Below are 21089 nucleotides of genomic sequence, written 5' to 3'. Positions count from 1 at the left end.
TCAGATGTCTCTGCAGAATCACATGCACGGTTTCTTCTTGCCAGCATGGTCCAGAAAGTCAACCTTGGCATCTTTATGCTTGGGGTGGAACTTCAGCTTCTAGGAAAGCGGCTGGGATATTCTGAGAGTTGAAAATATACACCTCCCAAAGTTGCCAAGGTTCAGAAACAATAGACTAGATCAGGGGTAAGCAAAGTTGGCTCTTCTATGACTTGTGGACTTCAACTCCCAGAATTCCTGAGCCAATCATGGTAGCTCAGGAATTCTGGGGGTTGAAGTCCACATGTCATAGAAGAGCCAACTTTGCTTACCCCTGGACTAGATTAAGAAGGCAAACATGCATCTCCTTCCTTCCTTCCCTCCCTGAAAAAAATAAAAACCTGAATTAATCCACTTGCTCGTTATTTGTGATAACCTTACCTTCCTAGGAGGGCGTTCACTGAGCTTGCTTGTTTTCTTGCAGACGTTTTATTAACCTAACTAGGTAACATCATCAGTGCTCCCTGGATAATGAAACATTTATAAGAAAACAACCAAGCTAAGAGATCATCGAATCCCCCCCCCCCTCTTATTTCAACTCTGGTTTACAAACGCTCTCCTTTATTTGTTACCTTCCTATTTTTTTCCCTTCGGTCAACCTCCCGAGGACTTCGAGGGGCCGCTCTACCCGAGAGGCCGCTGCCTTCTCTCTATGGTTTGTTCTGCACCTCCACCACTCGTCCATCCGGCTTGCGAGTTTACCCAGAGCGCACCGCGGCGGAAATAGGCTACGACAATAACAAAACAGCGTCCAGTGAGGGTTGCGCTTAAGCCCGCGGGGGCCCGATACACAGCCCGGAACCTTCGAAGTACATTTGCCGCTCCCCGCGGGACATCCCCATCCCACCGGCTTCTTCGGTCGACAGCTCGGTTTCTTGGCTCTTCGCTGCCGTTCCGCGTCCTTCCTTCCCGCCACTTGTCTTCTCTGGGAGCCGGACTCCCCCCCTCCCTTCCGAAGCTCGATCTGTGTGTGTGTGTGGTGGGAAGCCGCAGAAGAGGGGAGGAGCTCCCGCAGCCGCCGGTCCCCGGCGCGGGACACTGCCCGGGACCGTCCAGCTGTTGCTCTTGGGATGGCGCCCTGGGGGTGAGTCGTGGGAAAGGCGGGTGAAGGGGGGGATGTCCCAAGGCTGAGAGGAGCCCGTCGCTGTCACCGAGACGACCGCCCCCTGCACTATCCCCCCCCCCCCAAGTCACATCCCTGGATCGGCCCGGTGTCTCGGCACGCCGGTCCCGAAAATGTCCCGTTTCGCTTACCCGGGACTCCCCTTTTTTCTCCCCGAAGTTAACTCCGTGGGGGATGACTCAGCCGTCCCGCACTTTTGTAGTTCCGCCACTTTCCCCACCTTGTTGTGTAAGAAAGGCAGTGTTCATTTTTTTTAGGGGTGGTGTTTGTTTATGGGTTTTTTTCCCTCCCTTCCCTTCTCTGTTTTCCCTTAAGTGCTCTTATTTCGTCTAGGTGGGTAGAAGAAATGGCTGGTTTCAAACCTTTTCTTTTTTCTTTTTAGAAAATATTTATAAATACACATCACAAACAAAAAACGTTTAAAAACAGTGGGTGTTATGTGACAAGTCAGTTTACATTTCTCATGATATTCATTAATACTTATCCATCCATACATATATACATACATACATATATCCATACATATATACATATACATGTACATTCATATACTGCTCACTCCAAACAGACTCTGAGCAGCTAACAACAGGTATAAATACAATATAAATAAAAAACCAATAAAAAACATCGCTAAAATCACATGTATTATAAAACTACATTTGCAACAATCGGTCTTAATATACTGTCTTATGCAGCTAATATTAACAATTCATTTACAGTTTCTATATATTCTTTCAAATAGGTCTTTCCCTCTTTCTCCCTTTTTTCTCCCCTCCCAGGCTTAAACTTCTTTTTCTTTCTCCTTAATCGTTACATCTTTTCTTTTAACTGTTTAACTATTTTAACTATTTATTTTGAACTTTTCCATTTTTTCCATCCAACAATAAAATTTATCTCAGCATTTATAATAGTCTGAATCTTCTTTAAGTTCATATCTTAATTTATCCATTTCAGCGCAGGCTGTTAATTTTTTGAATTACTTCTACTTCTTTCTGTATATTATCATTTTCCCATGCTTCTGCGAAGGTTATCCTTGCGGCTGTAGTTAGGTGTAATATCAAGTATAATTGACTTTTTTCTAGCTTCTCTCTTATGCTAATCCCAATAGAAAAAGTTTGGGGTATTTTTCTATTTTTTAATCTAGGTTTTGAGGTAGGTTTCAAACCCTTTCATTATTTCACATTTTTAATCTCTTGAGGACTAGATAGCTTTTCCATTAAAGCACTTGTATAATTATCTTTTTTAAAATATAAGTTTTATTAGTATATAAACTTTAAAAAAATACAAAAAAAGAAAATACAAACAAATAAGACATTATACAAAACAAAACATTTTGTAGGTGTAATACATTTATATCTTTAAGGTTATTTTATAGTACATATATCGATTATTTTATGCACTTGTGTATAATTGTCAGGAGTTTTTTTAATAGCATGGCTAATATTACCTAGAGTTGAACTCTTTTTTTAAAAAAATGTTGTTTTTTAGTGGTGGTAGTGGCTGAAGTCTTGTTATTGACTTATTTATCCCATGGTTAAAAGATCAGACAACATAGAAAATTGGTACCAGCCCACGCTGAGATTCCATGTTATCTTATGGCCTCATCAGGATTTTTAGTTCAGGTGGATGGAGAATTGTTTTGAGTTTGGAGGCAACAATGGTAAAATTACACTGGTGTATTTATTTTTAGCTGTGGTATATAGGGAATCTGTAAACACAGCCCATACTCAATACATATGTTGGAAGTAACTCCAATGTGAGATACATTCCGTATATTTATTTATTTTTATGTTATTTTATTAGTTAAGCTTATATGCTGCCCACTCCTGAAGGACTCTGGGCAGCTTCCAATAAATAAGAACAATGTATAAAATAGCGTAAAAATATTAATAAAAATCCCACACAAACCTATATACACTCACTCTCACTCCTAGCCAATCTAGGTCCCATATAACCTATAATTTTGTTTATGAAGATAACACAATGTATAACATTGGCTTGTAAAATTTAGCTGGGTTTGCTATTCTGAACTAGACAGCTATAGTGTTATTAGTTTATGAATTCATTGCTATAGCTGATTTATTCACAGCTACAACTGATGTATTTGCATTCTCTTTACATGTTAAATTCTTATAAATGTGCTTAGTCTATTTTATAAAGTAACAGTTATTATAAGATCAGTAGCTACTGTATAATATTTCCATAAAAGGGTTTGTTTTCCTTTGGTATTTTGTAACTATAAGCATTCTGTTTTTCAGAGAACATTGACTGCATATTTTAATTTTATAAAAATAAATTCTAATTAAAACAATTAAACATATTAATAAGAATCTAGACAAGTTGTCATATGCCAATAGTATGTTTCTTTAAGCACAATTGGAGTTGGCATCTTTTATGGGACAAAGTTCAACATATTTTTTCTGTAAATTTAAATGCATACTTGCTATACAGTTCAGATTTCAAACAAGAAAATAATGTACATGGTAAGGACAGAAGTTTGGGCAATTTTAAAAGAGGCTAGATGTTTCAACAACAGAGTGATCTAATATTTCCCAGGATAACCATTACATATTTAAAAGGAAACTAAAGATTTTGGTATAGCTTTAACATTTCATAGATTTGAATATTATTGAAAGAGAAAAATCATGAGCATATAGAAATCTCAGGTAGCAAGAATGGAAATATTCTTAACTGATTATAGCAATGGCCCCCAATCTTTTGGGCACCAGGGAATGGTTCATGGAACAAGATTTTTGTGCGGATGGGATGAGTATGTGGTTTCATGTACTGCCTGTATCTTGCAGGTGGGGCTTCACTTGTTACCGCAGATTGGTTTATGGCATATCAGGGCCGGTGTCAGTATACTGATCAGGGTTTGAGGACCCCAGGACCAGGAATATTTGGAAGTTGTTATTTCTACCAAAGAAGGTGAACCAAAGTACTGACTTGAAAGGATGTGCAAACTTCTGCACCTGCCATAGAGATAATTTTCCTGCTTTAAATTATTTAACATCTGTACATAGTTGATGAACATGCATTCAATTTTTTTTTAAAAGATGGCACATTTTGTTCTGTGCCATGGAGAAATTATCCCCGCTTTTGCTCATTTCAAAAATTGATTGAAACATAAAATTTATCCATGGGTAGCTAAAACTTTGTGTGCAACTGTAAATTGTTGCAATTTCATACAAATGTTTGAAGTTTGTAGCTTGTATTAAATTATTGCTGCCCACTTTGCCATGTGATACTGCACGGGTCTCATGTTTATATCAAATGAATGACTCATATTTTTAAATGCTTTCCTTAATTTGCTAGGATTTTTTTTTGCAAGGATCTGACATCCTAGAATGAAAAAACAATATTCCATATTCAGAATTTTCTATTCTTTCACATATGCTATTTTGGTGTAGCTACACAATGTTCCAGGGTTTTCTGAGGGCTGATTTAAGTTTCAGTCTTGATTGAGACTTGTCTTCATTCTGTGCATATTTTCATTTTTAACCATGAGTGTTTTGATATTGTTATCCTATATTTATTCACCTACCTGTCAGCTCCACTGAACTCAATAACATTTACTTTGAAGGGATATATTTAGTATTGTGCTATGATGCCATGATTTAGACTACTTTAGAAAGTTAAAGTGCATTTGAAATTAGCATAAACCCCACTTTTTTATTGCATGGAAGCATGTTATTACTGTTAAAAACCTAAACAATATTTATTGCTGCTGATAGCCTGCCTTATTTATGAAGTAAAGACTTTTAAGTTTTACATCTTTGCTAATATTCATAAGACTTATACATTGTTGTTGCACTAATGCAACATAAGCATCTGACATCACATCTATATGTAGCGTCAGGTTTTTGATATCTGAAGTACTAGGCAAATAATCTTGACTATTGACTATTTTTTCATTGAAATAATTACCCTTTTCAGAACAGCTGGCATTGTTCTCTCTCACAAAGAAACATATTAACTTCTGCATCGACCCATTACTCATGGGACCCTTGCCTTGATCAGTCAGGAGCAGGCAGGATTTAAAGAACAGGTGTTTGAATTCACAATTCCGAGTTCCCTTTTATCAGGATAAACAAATTCAAATTCTTCCCAGATTATTTATCCCCTCATTATATTGCCAATAACTCAGGGCATCAAACATACCTAATACTCCCTCCGCCTCTTTCCCCCACAATAAGAAGGTGAGTTGGTCTGAGAGAAAATGACTGGCCCAAAGTCACCCAGAACGCATTTATGCCTAAGGTGGGACTAGAACTCATTGTCTCCTGGTTTCTAGCCTGGTGCCTGAACTACTAGGCTAAACTCTTTCACACCATTTAAGACTGTACTGTAGGCACCTCCTAAAGTGTTTAGCTAAAAAAATGCTTTCTTGCAGTATTTATTCACTGATTCTGTTCTCTTTGAAACATTTACTATGGTCTCTTCTCTGTTTTCTCAAGTTGCCTTTTAATCTTGTATATACTTTCACCACTGTTGTAGTTAAATAGTTTTTGTGGACTTTTTCTCCAGCTCTTTAATTATACTAATCAAAGGCATGATCCAAGCAAAATGCAGATTGACAGATACCTGTTTTCACATTTTTCTGGTTCAGATTAAAAAGAACTGCAGTTACGCAGGACATGCATTTATTTATTTATTTTTATTTATGTATTCAATTTTTATGCCGCCCTTCTCCTTAGACTCAGGACGGCTTACAACATGTTAGCAATAGCACTTTTTAACAGAGACAGCATATTTGTAGTTAGCCAATGAGTAAATTATCTAATAATAGTATATACACAATTACATATTTACTATCTTTTCAACATGAATAGAATGTACACCATATCCTTGTCGTTGGGAGCTACCATATTGAATAATAGCACACATGTATGCTGTATATGCTTATAAACAGGTGAACAGAAATACTGATCTGGCTTGCATGACCTGCTCTTAATACAGGTAACTTATGACCACAACTGAGCCCAAAATTTCTGTTGTTAAGCAAGACAGTTGAGTGAGTCACTGCCGTTGTTAAGTTAATAACACAGCTGTTCGGTGAATCTGGCTTCCCCATAAAGTTTGCTTTTCAGAAGGTCGCAAAAGGTGATCACTTGGCCTGGGACACTGCAACTATCATGACTAAAGGCCAGTTGCCAAGTGCCCAAATTTTGATCATGGAGATGCTGCAGTTTCCATAGGTGTGAAAAATGGTCATGTCACCTTTTTTTAGTGTTATTGTAACTTGAAATGGTCACTAAACAAATTGTTATAAGTTGAGGACTGCCTATATTATGCTGTTTGCTCTAGTTTTCTGGATTTGCATTTTTGCCTGTTTGGAAAAGGTGCAAGCATTTTTCCCATCTATATATTTTTAATCATCTTGTTTGTTTTTCAAATTAATTCCATGGCTCTGAATAAAATACCCAAACTTTTTTTTAACAATTTGGATTGATCTGACCTTGACCTGACCTTTAAGCATTTTAATGCTTTCTTCTCTAAATTGCAAGCTCCTTTTTATGTAATTGTTCTGCTTTCACACAAATATTTTTTGTGGAAGAAGAATAGGATTGTGATGTTAATAATCAATAAAGAGAAGACATATTTTTCCCGTAGCATAGCTGCTTCTTCATGCTTTCAATAAAAGTTTTAGTTTGTGGTAACATAGTCTTAGCTGTTCAGATTAACTGTACTGTTTGTTTTCTTATATCCCCTTATTACTTATAGAAGTTGCTTCTGATCCTCAGCATGTTTGGAGAGCTCGTTCCTGAGCCACTTCTTTGAGGTCCATGGTTCTCTTTCTCAATAGAATCATTCCTTTTAGCTTTTAGCATGTATTTAATAATTCTGTAGGGGGAGGGGGGATATATCTACGGTAATTGCAAAGAAGAAAAAGGCATACATGTGTGGTGTTCATTCTGATTAAAAATATATATTCCCAAATTAGAAATTAAGTTGAAATCATATTTTTCATGCAGCATACCTACACTGGTTTGGCTTTTGCAGTTAAGAAAAATAAAATCAATTGTTGGCTTGAGAAGAATGTCTTCATTTGAGCTTGTTTAAATGTCTTTCTAAGTGATACTGGAATAGATCTCCAGAGGAAGGTTGTTGCTCAGCATAATCAGACCCAATCTTTGATAAGTGGAGATTACTTACGTGAAACAAGACCTTTCTTCTAGAGATGTGGCTTGAAAAAAAAATCCACTTCAGTCAGGTTTGGTTGCTTCAGAGTTGTACAATTTTCTTTTCAGATGTTCATTTAAAAAAATGCCCTCTCCCACCCCCTGGAGGCTCTCCCAGAACCTCTGTGTGAGCCAAAAATCAGCAGACACATGCACATTGGAGCTGAGCTAGGGCAACTGCTCGCGTACCAGCAGATATGACTCCACCTGGCACCTGTGCCATAGTTTGCCATCACTGATTGAAAAGATGCTTGAGCTACTTTAATGAAAGTGATACACACTTGTGTTTCTTTGTTTCATATGTGTGTGTGTGTGTGTGTGTTTTTCTAGGTATAGGTATGTAGGGCTTGGCATATTCAAGTCTTTTCCCATGTAGGATTGATAGAATTTTGGTGACATTTTGACAAGGTCCCACTCGTCATCTTCAGGCTGCTGTCTTCGGCCCTAGCACAAAGCGGAAAACATCAGCCTGAAGATGACGAGTAGGACCTCGTTGAAACGTCACCAAGATTCTATCAATCTTACACAATAAAAGACCTGAATATGCCAAGACCAACATCTTTCTCTCCCTCTCTCTCCTTCCCTCCCTCCCTCGCTCTCTGTGTTACCATATTTCAATAAATTTGGATTTTGTAACTGCTATCCATATCTGAAATAAAGGGTTTTGTAAGTTTTGTACAAGTAGATTTAACTATTTAGCCAATAGTTAATGGTCAATCTGGCCTAAGTAAGTTATTTTCATACAGAATCTCCACATAAACAGGAGTGTAGAAACATATCTGTGCTTCCGTTATGGAACCGCTTTAAGCTAGTTATGTTAAACTTTTTTCCCTTAATATATCTGGTGAACAGATTACTAGCATAGATAGATGCATGAGGGTGTGCTTAATTACAAAAATCTATTTGTGGTTACAGCTGTTCTATTTAAATGGCATTTTTAGTGTTGGCATTTATCAGTCTTATATTGTTCTTTTCTCTAATGTAATCTAGTCTTTATTTAAGGTAATAATGTAAGTATTTTGTATAAGAATTACAGAGTAGAAGTAGTGCTCAGTTCTCACCAATCTCATTCAGAGATCATTCAAGGCTACAATGGTGCTGGCGGGGGAAAAAAACCTTCTACATTGGTGCCCACATTTATGATCTTCATGGTGTCCCTCAATTATGTGATCACCATGATAATACCCATTGTACCTGGCCTTTCCCCCCCACCCTTTGCTAATGTCTTTGTCTCTCCTGTTCCTGGTCCATTCCAGTCCTCACTTTTAGTGGAAAGATTGAAGAGGAAGGGATTACAAGAGAAGAAACAGTACAGAATGAGTATTTGAGTAGAGCACTTGTGGCTGCTGGCAGGAGCACATTGCTGTCAATGTATATAACCCATTGTGGGCCTGCTTGCTCTCTTGCAATACCTTCCTCTACAGTGAATGTAAATACAAATATTAATTCCCTTTTTGTTGTTTATCCCAATATCAGATGAACATTCCAAAGGGCAAAGAAATGGTTTGGGGGCAAAAAGCCCAAGTTGTGACTGATTAGTCCTATCGGTTTCAAGCTAGCTGCTATCCAGTGCTTGAGGAGGGGAAATCATAGTTGTGGTCACACTATTTCCTAATAAGTGACCACTTCTCTGAATAGTAGAGTTGCCCAACCCAATTTTCACTAAATGAATATCTGTATTGTTCCATTTTATATGTCACAGTTCAATGTTCTCTAAATAAAGATAATTTATATCTTTATAAATAAAGATATATAGGATTGTCACTGACTGAAATGTAATTACTAACTAGTTTCCTCTTGCATATATATTCACAATTTCTGTTTTTCACTGTTAGGTATTTCATGCTTCATATTTGATAAGAAACATTTGCCAAAGCCTAATGAGGAAAATACTTTGTTTAGCAATCCAGCTATTTATAAAGGCAGGGATACCTCCATGCAGTTCCTGAAGGTAAATATTGTGTCTCGCTTTCAATATAAGATTCATATAGTCTCATAATAACTTCCACTTCAATGTTAAGGTTTAATTTTGTTATGGTTTTTATCCTTTTAGTATAATTTTACAATAATTACTTACTTTGGCAGTTAAATTTTAGTAGGGTTTCTGATCAAATTTTACCAGCATTCTTTTACAGTTTGCAAATTATTGTTAGTAGAAAACATTGCCTTAATGATGGGGTGATTATTGGGGAGCAAGAATGCACACAGACAAAAAGTGGTCACCTAATAAGTGACCACTTCTCTGAAAGTGGTCACTTAAGTGGCAATGTTTTCTACTTTTAGAAATTGAGAATTTTTATTTGGTATTCAGTACTAGTATAGCATAAGATGAAGGTCTAATTATAGGGAAGCTCCGTCAGTGAGAGATAACAATATCCCTTTTGGTGGAAGAGGAGGAAATAGTGAATATTGATGATAAGTGCTTAAGGTGCTACATTGTGATTTGAAGGATATATTGTACATGACCACTTAGAACAAGTCTGTGAAGTGAACAGTTTGCTCCCTGAAAGGGTTATTTTCATATAGTTTTACTGAAGTAAAACCCAGTACCTCAATTGCAAAACTGTAATTATCAATGACTCGTTTGCATGGTAAACTACTAGTATTGTAGGGAAAACTACCATGATCTAAATGCAGTTAAAATTCCTGCACAGCACTGTTGATTGATCCTTAATCACATTCTCTAATAAAGTATATTTAAATTAGGCCACTTGGGTGAATAACAAAGGGCTAGACTAAGTCCCGTTTTTGTTTCAGTAATTGATCTGGGATAAAATGTTTGCTTTCTAATGAGTTTCATGAACCCATTTAGAGTATTTTATTGATATATATAAATAATATACAAGGCAGAAAAATATATACCGTGTTCCCCCAAAATAATACATGTCCTGATATTAATCCCAATAGGGTTTTTCAGAGCATGCATTGAAAGACCCCCCCCTCGTCCCCAATAAATCCCCTTTCCTAACTATGTATACACATTCCCTGCCCCATCTGCCACCCCCAAATTGTGCCCGAACATCTTACCAGAGTTTGGCAGCTCACTGCTTCTCTTTCTCGGCCGGTCTTTTCAGGAAACTCCTTGCAATGTAAAAAAAAACCTTCTCACGAGTACAAGTAATTAACAACTTCTTGCACTCGCGAGAGGTTTTTCTTTACATTGCAAGGAGTTTCCCTGAAAAGATTGGCTGAGAAAGAGAAGTAGTGAAACTGCCAGACGCTGATGTTTGGGCACAGTTTGGGAATGGCAGGGGAGGCAGGGGATGGGGCAGGGTGGGTTGCAAGACATGCATCTTACCAGTATCTGCCTTCTCTCTGCTACTATGTACTTTGCAGGCAAACTCCAATGTGAAGAAATTTTTTTGTACGAGCTGCCAACGCCTAGAAAAATAATGTAAGCAATGGGCTTTCTCGCGGCACCTCTTCTTTTCCTGAGTGGCAGACGTGTGTCCAGAGATCAGCAGACCAGATTCGATGAGCCAGATGCACTACTGCCACTCAGGAAAAGAACAGAGAGAGGAGTTGCTGTGAGAGAGACCATTTTGGCCTGCTGATCTCGGCCAATGAGAGGAAATGCCAGATGGGGCAGTGGAGAAACAAGATGCATGAAGCAAGGTGGGATTCCTCTTGCCGTCTCTTCCCTCCCACTCACCGGGCATGGCAGGGACTGGAAGTCAACTCCCCGAATCTGGCTTGCTGATTCAGCCGGCGGTGGGGTGGGGAGTGCTGCCTCTCTCCCTTTCCCAAACTTCGCAGTGCCTCCTCTCTTCCTCCTGATTGGCAGGCATGCATCCAGAGATTGGCAGGCCAGATTTGGGGAGCTGAATGTGTTACCGCCACTGGGGAGGAGAAGAATGTGAGAAATGGGTTCTCTCACAGCGCCTCCTCTCTCTCTTTTTCTCCCAAGTGGCAGCAGTGTGTCCAGGTCACCGAATGTAGCCTGCTGATCTTGGGAGGCAGCGGTTCTGACCCGATCCTTGCAAGACTGCAGGCAAGAACTGGCCACACTGATCTCGCTTTAAAAATAATAAGCCCCTCCATAATAAGGCCAATGCCATATTTCGGGGGTAAAAAATATATGACAGGGTCTTATTTTCAGGAAAATAGTGTAAACTATGGGTAAGAAAAATCTCCAATGGAGATAATGAGATTCTAACATTATATTCAGTATTAGTTCCATATTTTTCTATATTCTGAGAAATAAATGGCATTACAGTAGGTAATAATTGTCTTTTTATCTTAATTTAAGTTTGAAATTACGATGGTGCTGAGTGAAGGGATTTATGGCTGTTGCAGCACCCTTCTAGTCACGTAATTGCAATTTGGGTGCTTGTCAACCCCTCTGTACTAAAGACAGGTTACCAAACATCCTGCGATCATGATTGCCATTTGCAGTACTTTTTGCTAGCTTCCCCAATAAGTCAACAAGGAAGGCTGCAAGTCACCGCCACATGGGAGCTAGCTGAAAAAGATCCATCCTGAAATCACACTTTGAATTTCTGCTTGGATTTTGGGATGGGCATTTTTAAGCCAGCCTTCCTGAAAGCTAAAGCACTGCTTGTTGGATTGATTTCTACCCACGCAGGACCAGAGCCTCTATGGTAGGTAGTTCTTTTGCTCTCAAAGTGTTTAATAAAGAATATCCCTCACAAAGTGACTTCTTTGAGTCTCTTTGAGAGTAAAAGCATTGCCTAATGGATTGATTTCCCACTGCTTGGAACAGAGTGTCTCTAGCAAGCAGGAGGGAAATTGTAGCTTTCGGCCGGAGATAAGAAGGCTTAGATCACAAAGATTCAAGCTTCCTTTTCCAGCCAAGTGCTACAGTTTTCTTTTGTGCAAGGAAAGGAGATAACCCAACTTAATGACTGCAATAACTTATAACCTAAATTCCAGACTGAATTGTGGTTGAATTAGGTTTTGGAAGACTCTGGTTCGAGTCCACTTTTAGGTATAAAAACTCACTGGGTAACTTTGGACTAGACACTATCCCTCAGCTCTATGTTGCCTATTACTTTGAGTGTTGAAACAGAAAAGACAAAAGGGAATGCAGTCTATACCAGGAGTGTCCAATCTTGGCAACTTTAAAACTTGTGGATTTCAGCTCCCAGAACTCTGGGAGTTGAAGTCTACAAGTCTTAAGTTTGCCAAGGTTGGAGGCCCCTGGTCTACACCACTTAAAAAAAAATAGAATTCTTTATTGGACAAGTGTGATTGAACACACAAGGAATTTGTCTTGGTGAATACGTTCTTGCAGGAGGTTTCTGTTTTTATTTATTTGAACAGAAATAAAAGTCTTCACGAATGGAGACTGGAGGCTCCCTTCTCCATACAGGGCTGTCAAGACTAATATGTGTTGGTTCTGAGTCTTTTATATTTGTCATGTAATCTGTGCATGAATAACATCTGAACAGAACTAAATGATTTAGATAATTTAAGTATTTATGACGAATATTGTTATGGAGTTGGGTTTTTGTTTTTTGCAGATTCAAAGTAATAATAGCAAAGTCAAAGGTATAAGCTTCAGCAACCTAAAGAAGTCACCATGAAGTTATATGTATTTCTAGTGAACACTGGAACTACCCTTACCTTTGATACAGAACTTGCAGTACAGAAGTAAGGCATTTTTTAAAACAAAAAATCTTCTAAATCTAATCTTTTGTTCTTTAGGTATTGCAAACTCTGAAATTGATAATTGATGCAGAACTCTTATTAAAGTATATCTGCAACTTCTCTGTGGTGTTTGGAATAAGCCTTTCACTAATGTAGTTACATGGACATATATTTGAATCTTTGCTAGGAAATCTCTCTTTTGATTTTGCTTGAAAATATTTTCCTCTTTGGTTAATTTTTAGCACATAAACTCTATTTTTATTATAATAGTGGTAATATAGGATATCATACATCTATTTTTATAGATTTTGCATGAGCCCTAAAGTGTAATTTTTGCTGCTAACAAAATAAAGGTTGGCAAAGTGAAAATTGACATTTTGCTCAAAACTTTAAATGAAGACTAGAAATCCTTGTGTTTTACAAAACCATTTGATGCACACATTGTCTTTTCTGTTGTTTTATTAGTGTGGCTGATCTTAAACAAGCAATCCAAAACAAATACAGGATAGCCATTCAATATCAGGTACTGGTTGTCAATGGAGGTGAATGTATGGCAGCTGACAGAAAAGTCTGTAGTTACAGTGCTGGAACGGTAAATATTCAGATAATTTAAAAAATATTTCAGTTATTCAATAATGAAAAGAAAGTTGAAATAACTTATTTTATTTTAACGCAGGATACAAACCCAATTTTCCTCTTCAATAAAGAAATGATCTTGTGCGAACGTCTTCCATCTATACCTAAAACAACATTTTTAGCAGAAAATGAGATGGAAATAAAAGTTGAAGAATCCCTTATGATGCCTGCAGTTTTTCACACAGTAGCTTCACGAACACAGCTTGCTGTGGTGAGCAATTTAAAATGTTAAACTACTTTTATGCAATTTTGTGATAGACATATTCAATTAAACATAGCTGACCTAAAATATTTTAAAATTGTTGATTTTAAAAACTTTGAAAAACCTAAAGGCAAAAAAAATGGATTTAATAAGGGCATTAAGTAATAGATATTACAGTAGCTATACTTGAATAGTCCAAATATATTCACTGGGCTTGTGCTCTTCTGAATCATCAATGCCTTCTCTACATCAAACCAAGCTTGCTTCATGTGTGGACTTCAACCCCCAGAATAATGAACAATGTCCATGCTTGCTCTAGAATTCTGACAGATGAACTTTACATATTTGGAACATATCCAATTTGAGTAGATTATCATATCATTCCTACAAAGTTCATTCTAGTCTAATATTTTAGTCCTTAATTATTTAATATAACTATTAACACAAAGGATTCAAAATTTGTAATCAATAAACGCTGCCTAGGGAACTATCAGCTAAGAGAACGATTTGAAACTCAGAATGGGCCTTTTCTACCTTCTCAGACTGTAACGGAGACAATGGGAGGTGTGTGCTTTCAGATTTGCAAGCTTCTGTTAGGTAGATTTACAATAAAACAATGAACTTTTCTGATTGTGTTTTCCTTCTGGTCTACCTGGTAAGGCTAATATTGACAGGGAAGATTGCAAGTGGCTGAAGTAAGTTTCTCCCAGCCAAACACCACCACCATCCTCTCTGTATTTACACTGTGTCAGCCACTTATCTCCCCCCAAACATATTCTTATTCACCCTTGTGCACCTCCTTGTGTTCTCTTCCAACCAGCAGCGGCCACTTATGAGCTGCTGGTCTGAGACCTGCATTTTCCTGCTGGCTTCTCCACTGACTGATATGGGTAGCTGCAGGAAGTTGCTTACCTACAGACCATGGGATTTAGTTAACTATGGCAATTGGATTTCCCAGGATTGCTATCGCTAACGAATGCAGGTGTGTTTTATAATCACAGAACTTAGCAATGGAATTTTGACTCAAATTGCCATTATAAGTCAGGGTCTGCGTTTAGTATAAATACATTTATTGAATTAATTTGATCCTCTTCAACATCAGAAATACCCCCCAACAAACCCAGGCTGAAAGGTAGGTATGAGTATCCTGTTTTCATCAAAATAAGACATCCCCTGATAATAAGCCCAATCGGGCTTTTGAGTGCATGGCAGCAAGGCCAAGTGCTTATTTCAGAGTTCAAAAAAATATAAGACAGGTTTTATTTTTGGGGAAACGTGGTAGTCTTCAGTTTATGGTTATAATTGGGATTGGAATTGCTATTACTAAACAATGGAGTTATGAAGAGCAATGTTATGCCTCTGTGCTGCTCAACAGTTGCAATTTTGGCATTCCTGGTTGCCATTGTTAAGCAAGGACCACACAGGTTGTTAAGTGTGGACCTCATGTGACCATGAGTTCTAACTTCCTGCCAGTTTTCTGAGTGATGTTGCTTAAGGGAAGCTGTCAAGGAACATCAGAATTGGTGACCCTGTTGCCACAGAGACACTGCAACGACCATGCATTCAGTGCCCTTGTAATTTTGAACAGTCGCTTCATGAATGATTGTAACCTTAGGATTACCTGTAATGGAAAGACAAAATGGATAAGAAAGACTAAGAAATTAAAATTGTTATCTATCCTAAAAACTAGCTGAGATTGAAACTGTTCGGATGGGATGAGGGCAGAGTTTAATGAAAGATAACAACATAAGAACATTGCTTTTATTTTTATCTACAAAAAAGGCAAAGGATACTTCAGAAAGATGAGAACTGTATTGCTAGTATCATATAGACATTTATTCTAAAAAAGTTTTCTGAAAAATATTTGGTGGTTTATCTCTCTTGATGGTTTAAAACTATTATTCACAAATGCTTTCAAGGGCATTTCTTGTCATACAAGACTCACATTTTTCTTGAGTTACATTCTTTTTATGTTCCATATTTCTTTCCTTGGAAAAATGTATGTTATGTTTATACCAGAAAACATAGGGTATTGATATTAAACATTTGTTTACACAGGAAATGTATGAAATAGCCAAAAAACTTTGCTCCTTCTGTGAAGGTCTCGTTCATGATGAACATCTTCAGCACCAAGGCTGGGCTGCTATAATGGCAAATTTGGAAGATTGCACATATTCTTATCAAAAATTGCTTTTCAAATTTGAAAATGCATATTCAAGTTACCTGCAATCCATAGATGATATTAAACTGAAACTTACACAGTAAGTTTGCATTTAGACTCTTCAGTAAGAAGCCATTGCTATTGAAAATTAAGTTTTTATGAGGTTGTACATTTGTTTTGACTTTATTCAGTACATTAATTCTTGTGCTTGGGGTGTAATACCAATTGAGAGAAAATTAGTAATTGTAATTCTATTATTCAGGAATTCTGAAAATGTGATTTTCTCTTCGTTTGCACTTGCAAAAGACCAGATTCATCTGAATTCAATGGAACATAGTCATTGGTGTATTATCCCAAAAAATAGATGATTGTAAATACATTTGAAGTGAATTTCATTTGCTGGCGTATTATTTGTGTACTAATAATTAACTTGGAAAGCATTTATGTGATCAGTTGTATAGCATTAAAGCGTAATACAAGCCTTTTTAAAATAAGGAAATGTCCCATACAGTTAGGCTTTAAGGCTTCATGATGTTGATGATGGATAATTGCAGACTAAGTGTTTGAATGTTTTGAAAGCGAATCTTCAGACACAATTTATATTCAGACTTTCCATTCAAAATTTGGAAGAAAACTGCATTACTGTATAATTAATGTTGCAACATTGAAAGCCATTTTGGTGCAGGGATTGCAGCATAAGTTTTGTCCTATTTTATTATTTTTCTTGCCACAGTTGTTAAGTGAATCGCTGCAGTTGTTAAATTAGTAGCACAGTTGTTAAGTGAATTATATATGTGTGTGTACAAATATGTGTTTATGTATATATGTGTGTGTATATACACACACACATATATGCATATATACGTGTGTGCGTGTGTGTGTATTTTTATGCTGCCCTTCTCAACCGACTCAGGGCGGCTTATAATAGAATAGATACAAATATAAAATGTGTAAGAAATCTAATATTCAAAATCTAAAAAAATTTAAGACCCCATTTTTCCTAAAAACGCAATCATCTACAGTGATCCCTCGATTAGCACGGTCTCGATTAGTGCGAAACGCTACAACACGGTTTTTCAAAAAATATTAATTAAAAAATACTCCACATTTTTTTTGCTATACCACGGTTTTTCCCACCCGATGACGTCATACGTCATCACCAAGAGTCACTTCTCTGTCTCTTTCTCTTTCTTTCCTGTCATTCTCTGCTTCAATCATTTTCTCATTTCTCTTTTTTTCTCCCCTTTTTTCTAACATTTCTCTCTCTCTTTCTTCCTCTCTCACACTCTCTTCCTCCCTCTCTCATCTCTTTCTTTCCTTCTCTCTCTTTCCTTCTCTCTCCCCCCCTCCACTTGCCCACGAGAAGAAAAAAAGCAACCTCTGCCGGGCAGCTCCCCTTGTGCCCCCGCTTTGTGCCTGCCTCTTGTCCCTCTCTTTTGGGGATTTTTTTTTCTTTTCTGTCTGAGTGCGTCTGTGTGAGCGCGAGAGAGGGAGTGCGTGTATGTGTGTGTGTGTCTGTTGTGGCTTGGGCTGGTCGGCCTCGGAGGCAGGAGAAGGCGAAGAGGTAGCAAGCGGGGAACCCGGCGGGGTGGATGGCGGCGGCGGCGTGTGTGTGTGTGGTGGCCGCCTTCAGCTTGGGGTCGCCGCCGGCGTGCTCGAAGGACGCGCCGCCGCCCGCCTTGGAGCCCTCGAAAGCCTCGTCGTCTTCTGTGCTCTGCTCGCCGCTGCTCTCCAAGCGGGGCGCAGCGGCTGGGAGCGCGCGCCTTTTCTGCGTGGATCCTGGCTAGCCGTCGTGCCTCTCTTGAAGATGGGGAGCCTGGCGACGCGCTGTTTCCCCCCACCGAGGACAATCGGGGTAAACTCTTTTGGTTGGGAACCAACCGGCCCGGTGCTCTTTTGTCTCTCTTGGGGTTTCCCCTTTGCCTGGGCAGCAGGAAGACCCAGGGAAGGTTCCTTTGGCCGCCCAACAGCTGATCTGCTCCGCAGCGCGGCAGCAGCGAGGAGCCGAAGATGGGGTTTCCCCTTTGCCTGGGCAACGGGGAGACTCCATCTTTGGCTCCTCGCTGCTTCCGCGCTGCGGAGCAGATCAGCTGTTGGGCGGCCAAAGGAACCTTCCCTGGGTCTTCCCCGCTGCCCACACGCAAACTCCACCATCTGCACATGTGCGGCCATGGGAAAAAAAGGGTGCGCATGCGCAGATAGTGTTTTTACTTCCGCACCACTATAACACGGAAAATCGATTAGCGCGGGAGGTCTTGGAACGTAACCCCCGCGCTAATCGAGGGATCACTGTACATTCATCCCACTGGATTTAGCCATTCATGACATCGGCCAGAGTTACTTCTTATCACTCATGGTGGCAGAAATGGGTCTTCAAGGCCTTGCAAAAGGCCAGGAGGGGCCAGTGGTACATTAAAACTTTTAGTTGTAGTGAAGTTATAATTACACATTCCATATTTCATTGTCTGATAAAGTATTTGCATAAAATTAGAAGAATTAAGGTAACATAGTGAAATCACTGAAAAGCATCAGCTTTGTTTATTAATACTTAACATTATTTGTTTATTTATTTTCCCAAGCTTAGGGGCTGCTGTTTCTATTATGGCCAAGATCCCATTGCTGGAGTGCCTAACTAGACATAGTTACAGGGAATGTTTGGAACGAATGGATTCTTCCACTGATCATGGAGGAACAGAAAGCGAAGACACTGACAATGAGAAGTCGGCTGAAGTTATGGTTTCTCCCGAGACACTTAAAACGAACAAACAATTATTGATAGCATCATTTTGCAAGTCAGTGGAACAACCAACCTCAGACGATCCAGATTTTGAAAAATTGGATGAAAACAGGGAAGCTAGTCAATATGCAGTCCAAGACAGAGATGTTTCAATGGAACTTAACGAGAATGATCTGCCTTCTTTTAATGTTTCACTTTTAGACTGGATAAATGTTCAAGATAGACCTAATGATGTTGAGTCCTTGGTCAGGAAATGTTTTGATTCCATGAGCAGAGTAAGTTAATGTTTTTTTTTAAATGTCATTGTGTTCTGTTTTATAACCTTTTGAGTTATTATTTTCTATCTTCTATAACTGTTCTTGTAAGTAACATATAGGATGTTCGAACTAAAGTAGACTTTTGGTGTCGGTTTAAAAATGATAATTGAAATTCAGCGTAGATTCTTATCAGTGGAAGAGGAAGGTGTTTTTTTGTCTCTGATCTTTTTTCCCATGCATTTTCTCCTAATGGAATTATTTTGAAGGTTTTTCATATGTATATGATGCGCTACTTGCATTTTTTTTCCTGTTTCTGAAATTTATATTCTATCACATAGATGCAAGTTGGTTTAGTAGTATATGTTCTACAGTTGTGTGGCATCTGACATTGATGTCTACAGCTACCTTGGTAATAAACATCTGGTTCATTATTCAACAATTATGTCTTCCCATGTACTTCTGTGTTTCAAATGTCATATAGGAATGCTAGCCAGGGTAAAATTGTAATTAATTTTATATCTATTATAAAAAGTAGTAACTATTTTTTAAAGATTCTATGACCTATAAGTTTTCCAGAAAATATTATATTTTACCAAATGCAATTTTTGTTAATTTTTATTGGCTTGATTAATTATTATTCTAGTATTGAGTCTAGCAATTTGAATATAATTCTCGTGAATGTCCAGTTGTTGCTTAGCATGTAATATGATTGGATATAAAAAAAGTTAAACAAAGTTTAATCTTCTTTTCCCTTCTTCCCTCTAGGATGTAGGGAAATAAACCATTGAGACATTTTTCCTAAGTGCATAGCAATATGAAATTAAACTTGGTGGAAACTGATCAAAACAGTTTCTGATTTTTATCAATTACTGTCTTTAATGCAACCAGTATTCATGGATCCCCTCAACCAGGGGCGGATTGCTTTTACCTGCTGCTACTGGTGTGCTGCGCGTGCAACTTGAATTGTCGCAGGTGTGCGCATCCCCAGCATGATTTTATTTCCACGCACGTGCAGGAAACAAAATCACATCGAAATCTTACCAGGGGATGCACGTGTGTGTGAGATTTCAATGGCTTTTTACTTCCACGCATGGATGGAAGCAAAAAATCTCCAAAATCTCACATGCTTGCGTCCCCTTGCAAGATTTTGCTTCTGCGCATGCGCAGGAAGCAAAAAATAGTTTTAAAAAATGAAAAAGATGGCAGCACCCAAAGGACTGGCACCGGAGCTGTTGTATGCAAATTTATTTATTTATTAGATTTCATTTATTAGATTTGTATGCCTATTTTGATTGCGCAATCTGGAGGCTTCTACCCATGCGCAGTCACCTACCGCACCAGTAGAATCCATCTCTGCTTTCACCCCTTTCAAACTATCTTTTAAACAAAGGGAACTAAAAATAAAAAGTATACGCCTATGTATATAATATGCATAGGCATATAAAAAGGCAAGGTGGTGTGTGACTGGCCAGAGTCAGTCTATTTTTTGAAGATGCATTCATGTGTTTGTTTTGTTTTTAATGTGAGTTCTGTTCTTCAAATGCACATGGTTTTCAGGGAATACTGCTTATCCAACTATTGGAAGGAATACCTGACTACCTTAAGTTATTGTCAATTCTATTGAATATTTAAGACACGTTATGCTCTGTAAGTGCCCTAAAAATATCTGGATAGATGAATTCAACATGTTAAAATTATTATAAAGAAATAAATATTTTGACAGCAGAACGTAGTAAATTGAATTGCATAAAGATATCCAGGACCAGTATAAAAATACAAATGATTTTGAGTTTATCTGTGCTCTCCTTTAAATATTTTAAATAGCTGTTGGACTGAATTAATTTATAGATTAAGAGATGGTTCTAGAAGTGGTAACTTCACATTTCAGTCTGTTTCATTAGATGAGGTAGGTTAATAATATTAAATAGTAACATGTTAATATATGGGCACGGTGTAGACGTGTACTTTGAAGAAAAATTTAGAATAAGACACTATTGGGGGTTTGTTTTGAAAGGAACCAGGATTGTACCATTTAAAAGAACTAATCTCTGAATATCGCGAGACTTAAATAGTTTACCAAAGTTGCATTTTTAAGACAATTTCATAATATAAATCTCATTAAATTCAGTTCTACCGTCCTGC

General features: G+C 38.0%; 1 protein-coding gene across 3 annotated transcripts in view; it reads left to right on the top strand.

Moving 5' to 3' along the window:
- Window positions 1–755: 755 nt before the first annotated feature.
- RB1CC1 (RB1 inducible coiled-coil 1) overlaps window positions 756–21089 on the top strand; it is a 63358-nt gene continuing 43024 nt past the window's right edge. For 2 of the 3 annotated variants that reach the window (XM_070747747.1, XM_070747745.1), the window contains exons 1-7: window positions 756–1123; window positions 9180–9295; window positions 12828–12957; window positions 13420–13546; window positions 13631–13801; window positions 15851–16053; window positions 18533–18965. In XM_070747747.1, coding sequence (XP_070603848.1) covers window positions 12887–12957; window positions 13420–13546; window positions 13631–13801; window positions 15851–16053; window positions 18533–18965 — 1005 coding nt within the window. In that variant the 5' untranslated portion in view covers window positions 756–1123; window positions 9180–9295; window positions 12828–12886. The remainder of the gene's footprint in view (window positions 1124–9179; window positions 9296–12827; window positions 12958–13419; window positions 13547–13630; window positions 13802–15850; window positions 16054–18532; window positions 18966–21089) is intronic. The other variant, XM_070747746.1, reaches the window with a different exon arrangement.

This window comes from Erythrolamprus reginae, chromosome 3 (genome assembly GCF_031021105.1).
Source record: "Erythrolamprus reginae isolate rEryReg1 chromosome 3, rEryReg1.hap1, whole genome shotgun sequence".
In the NCBI taxonomy this organism is placed as follows: Eukaryota; Metazoa; Chordata; class Lepidosauria; order Squamata; family Dipsadidae; genus Erythrolamprus; species Erythrolamprus reginae.
This window is presented reverse-complemented; position numbering and strand designations above follow the sequence as displayed.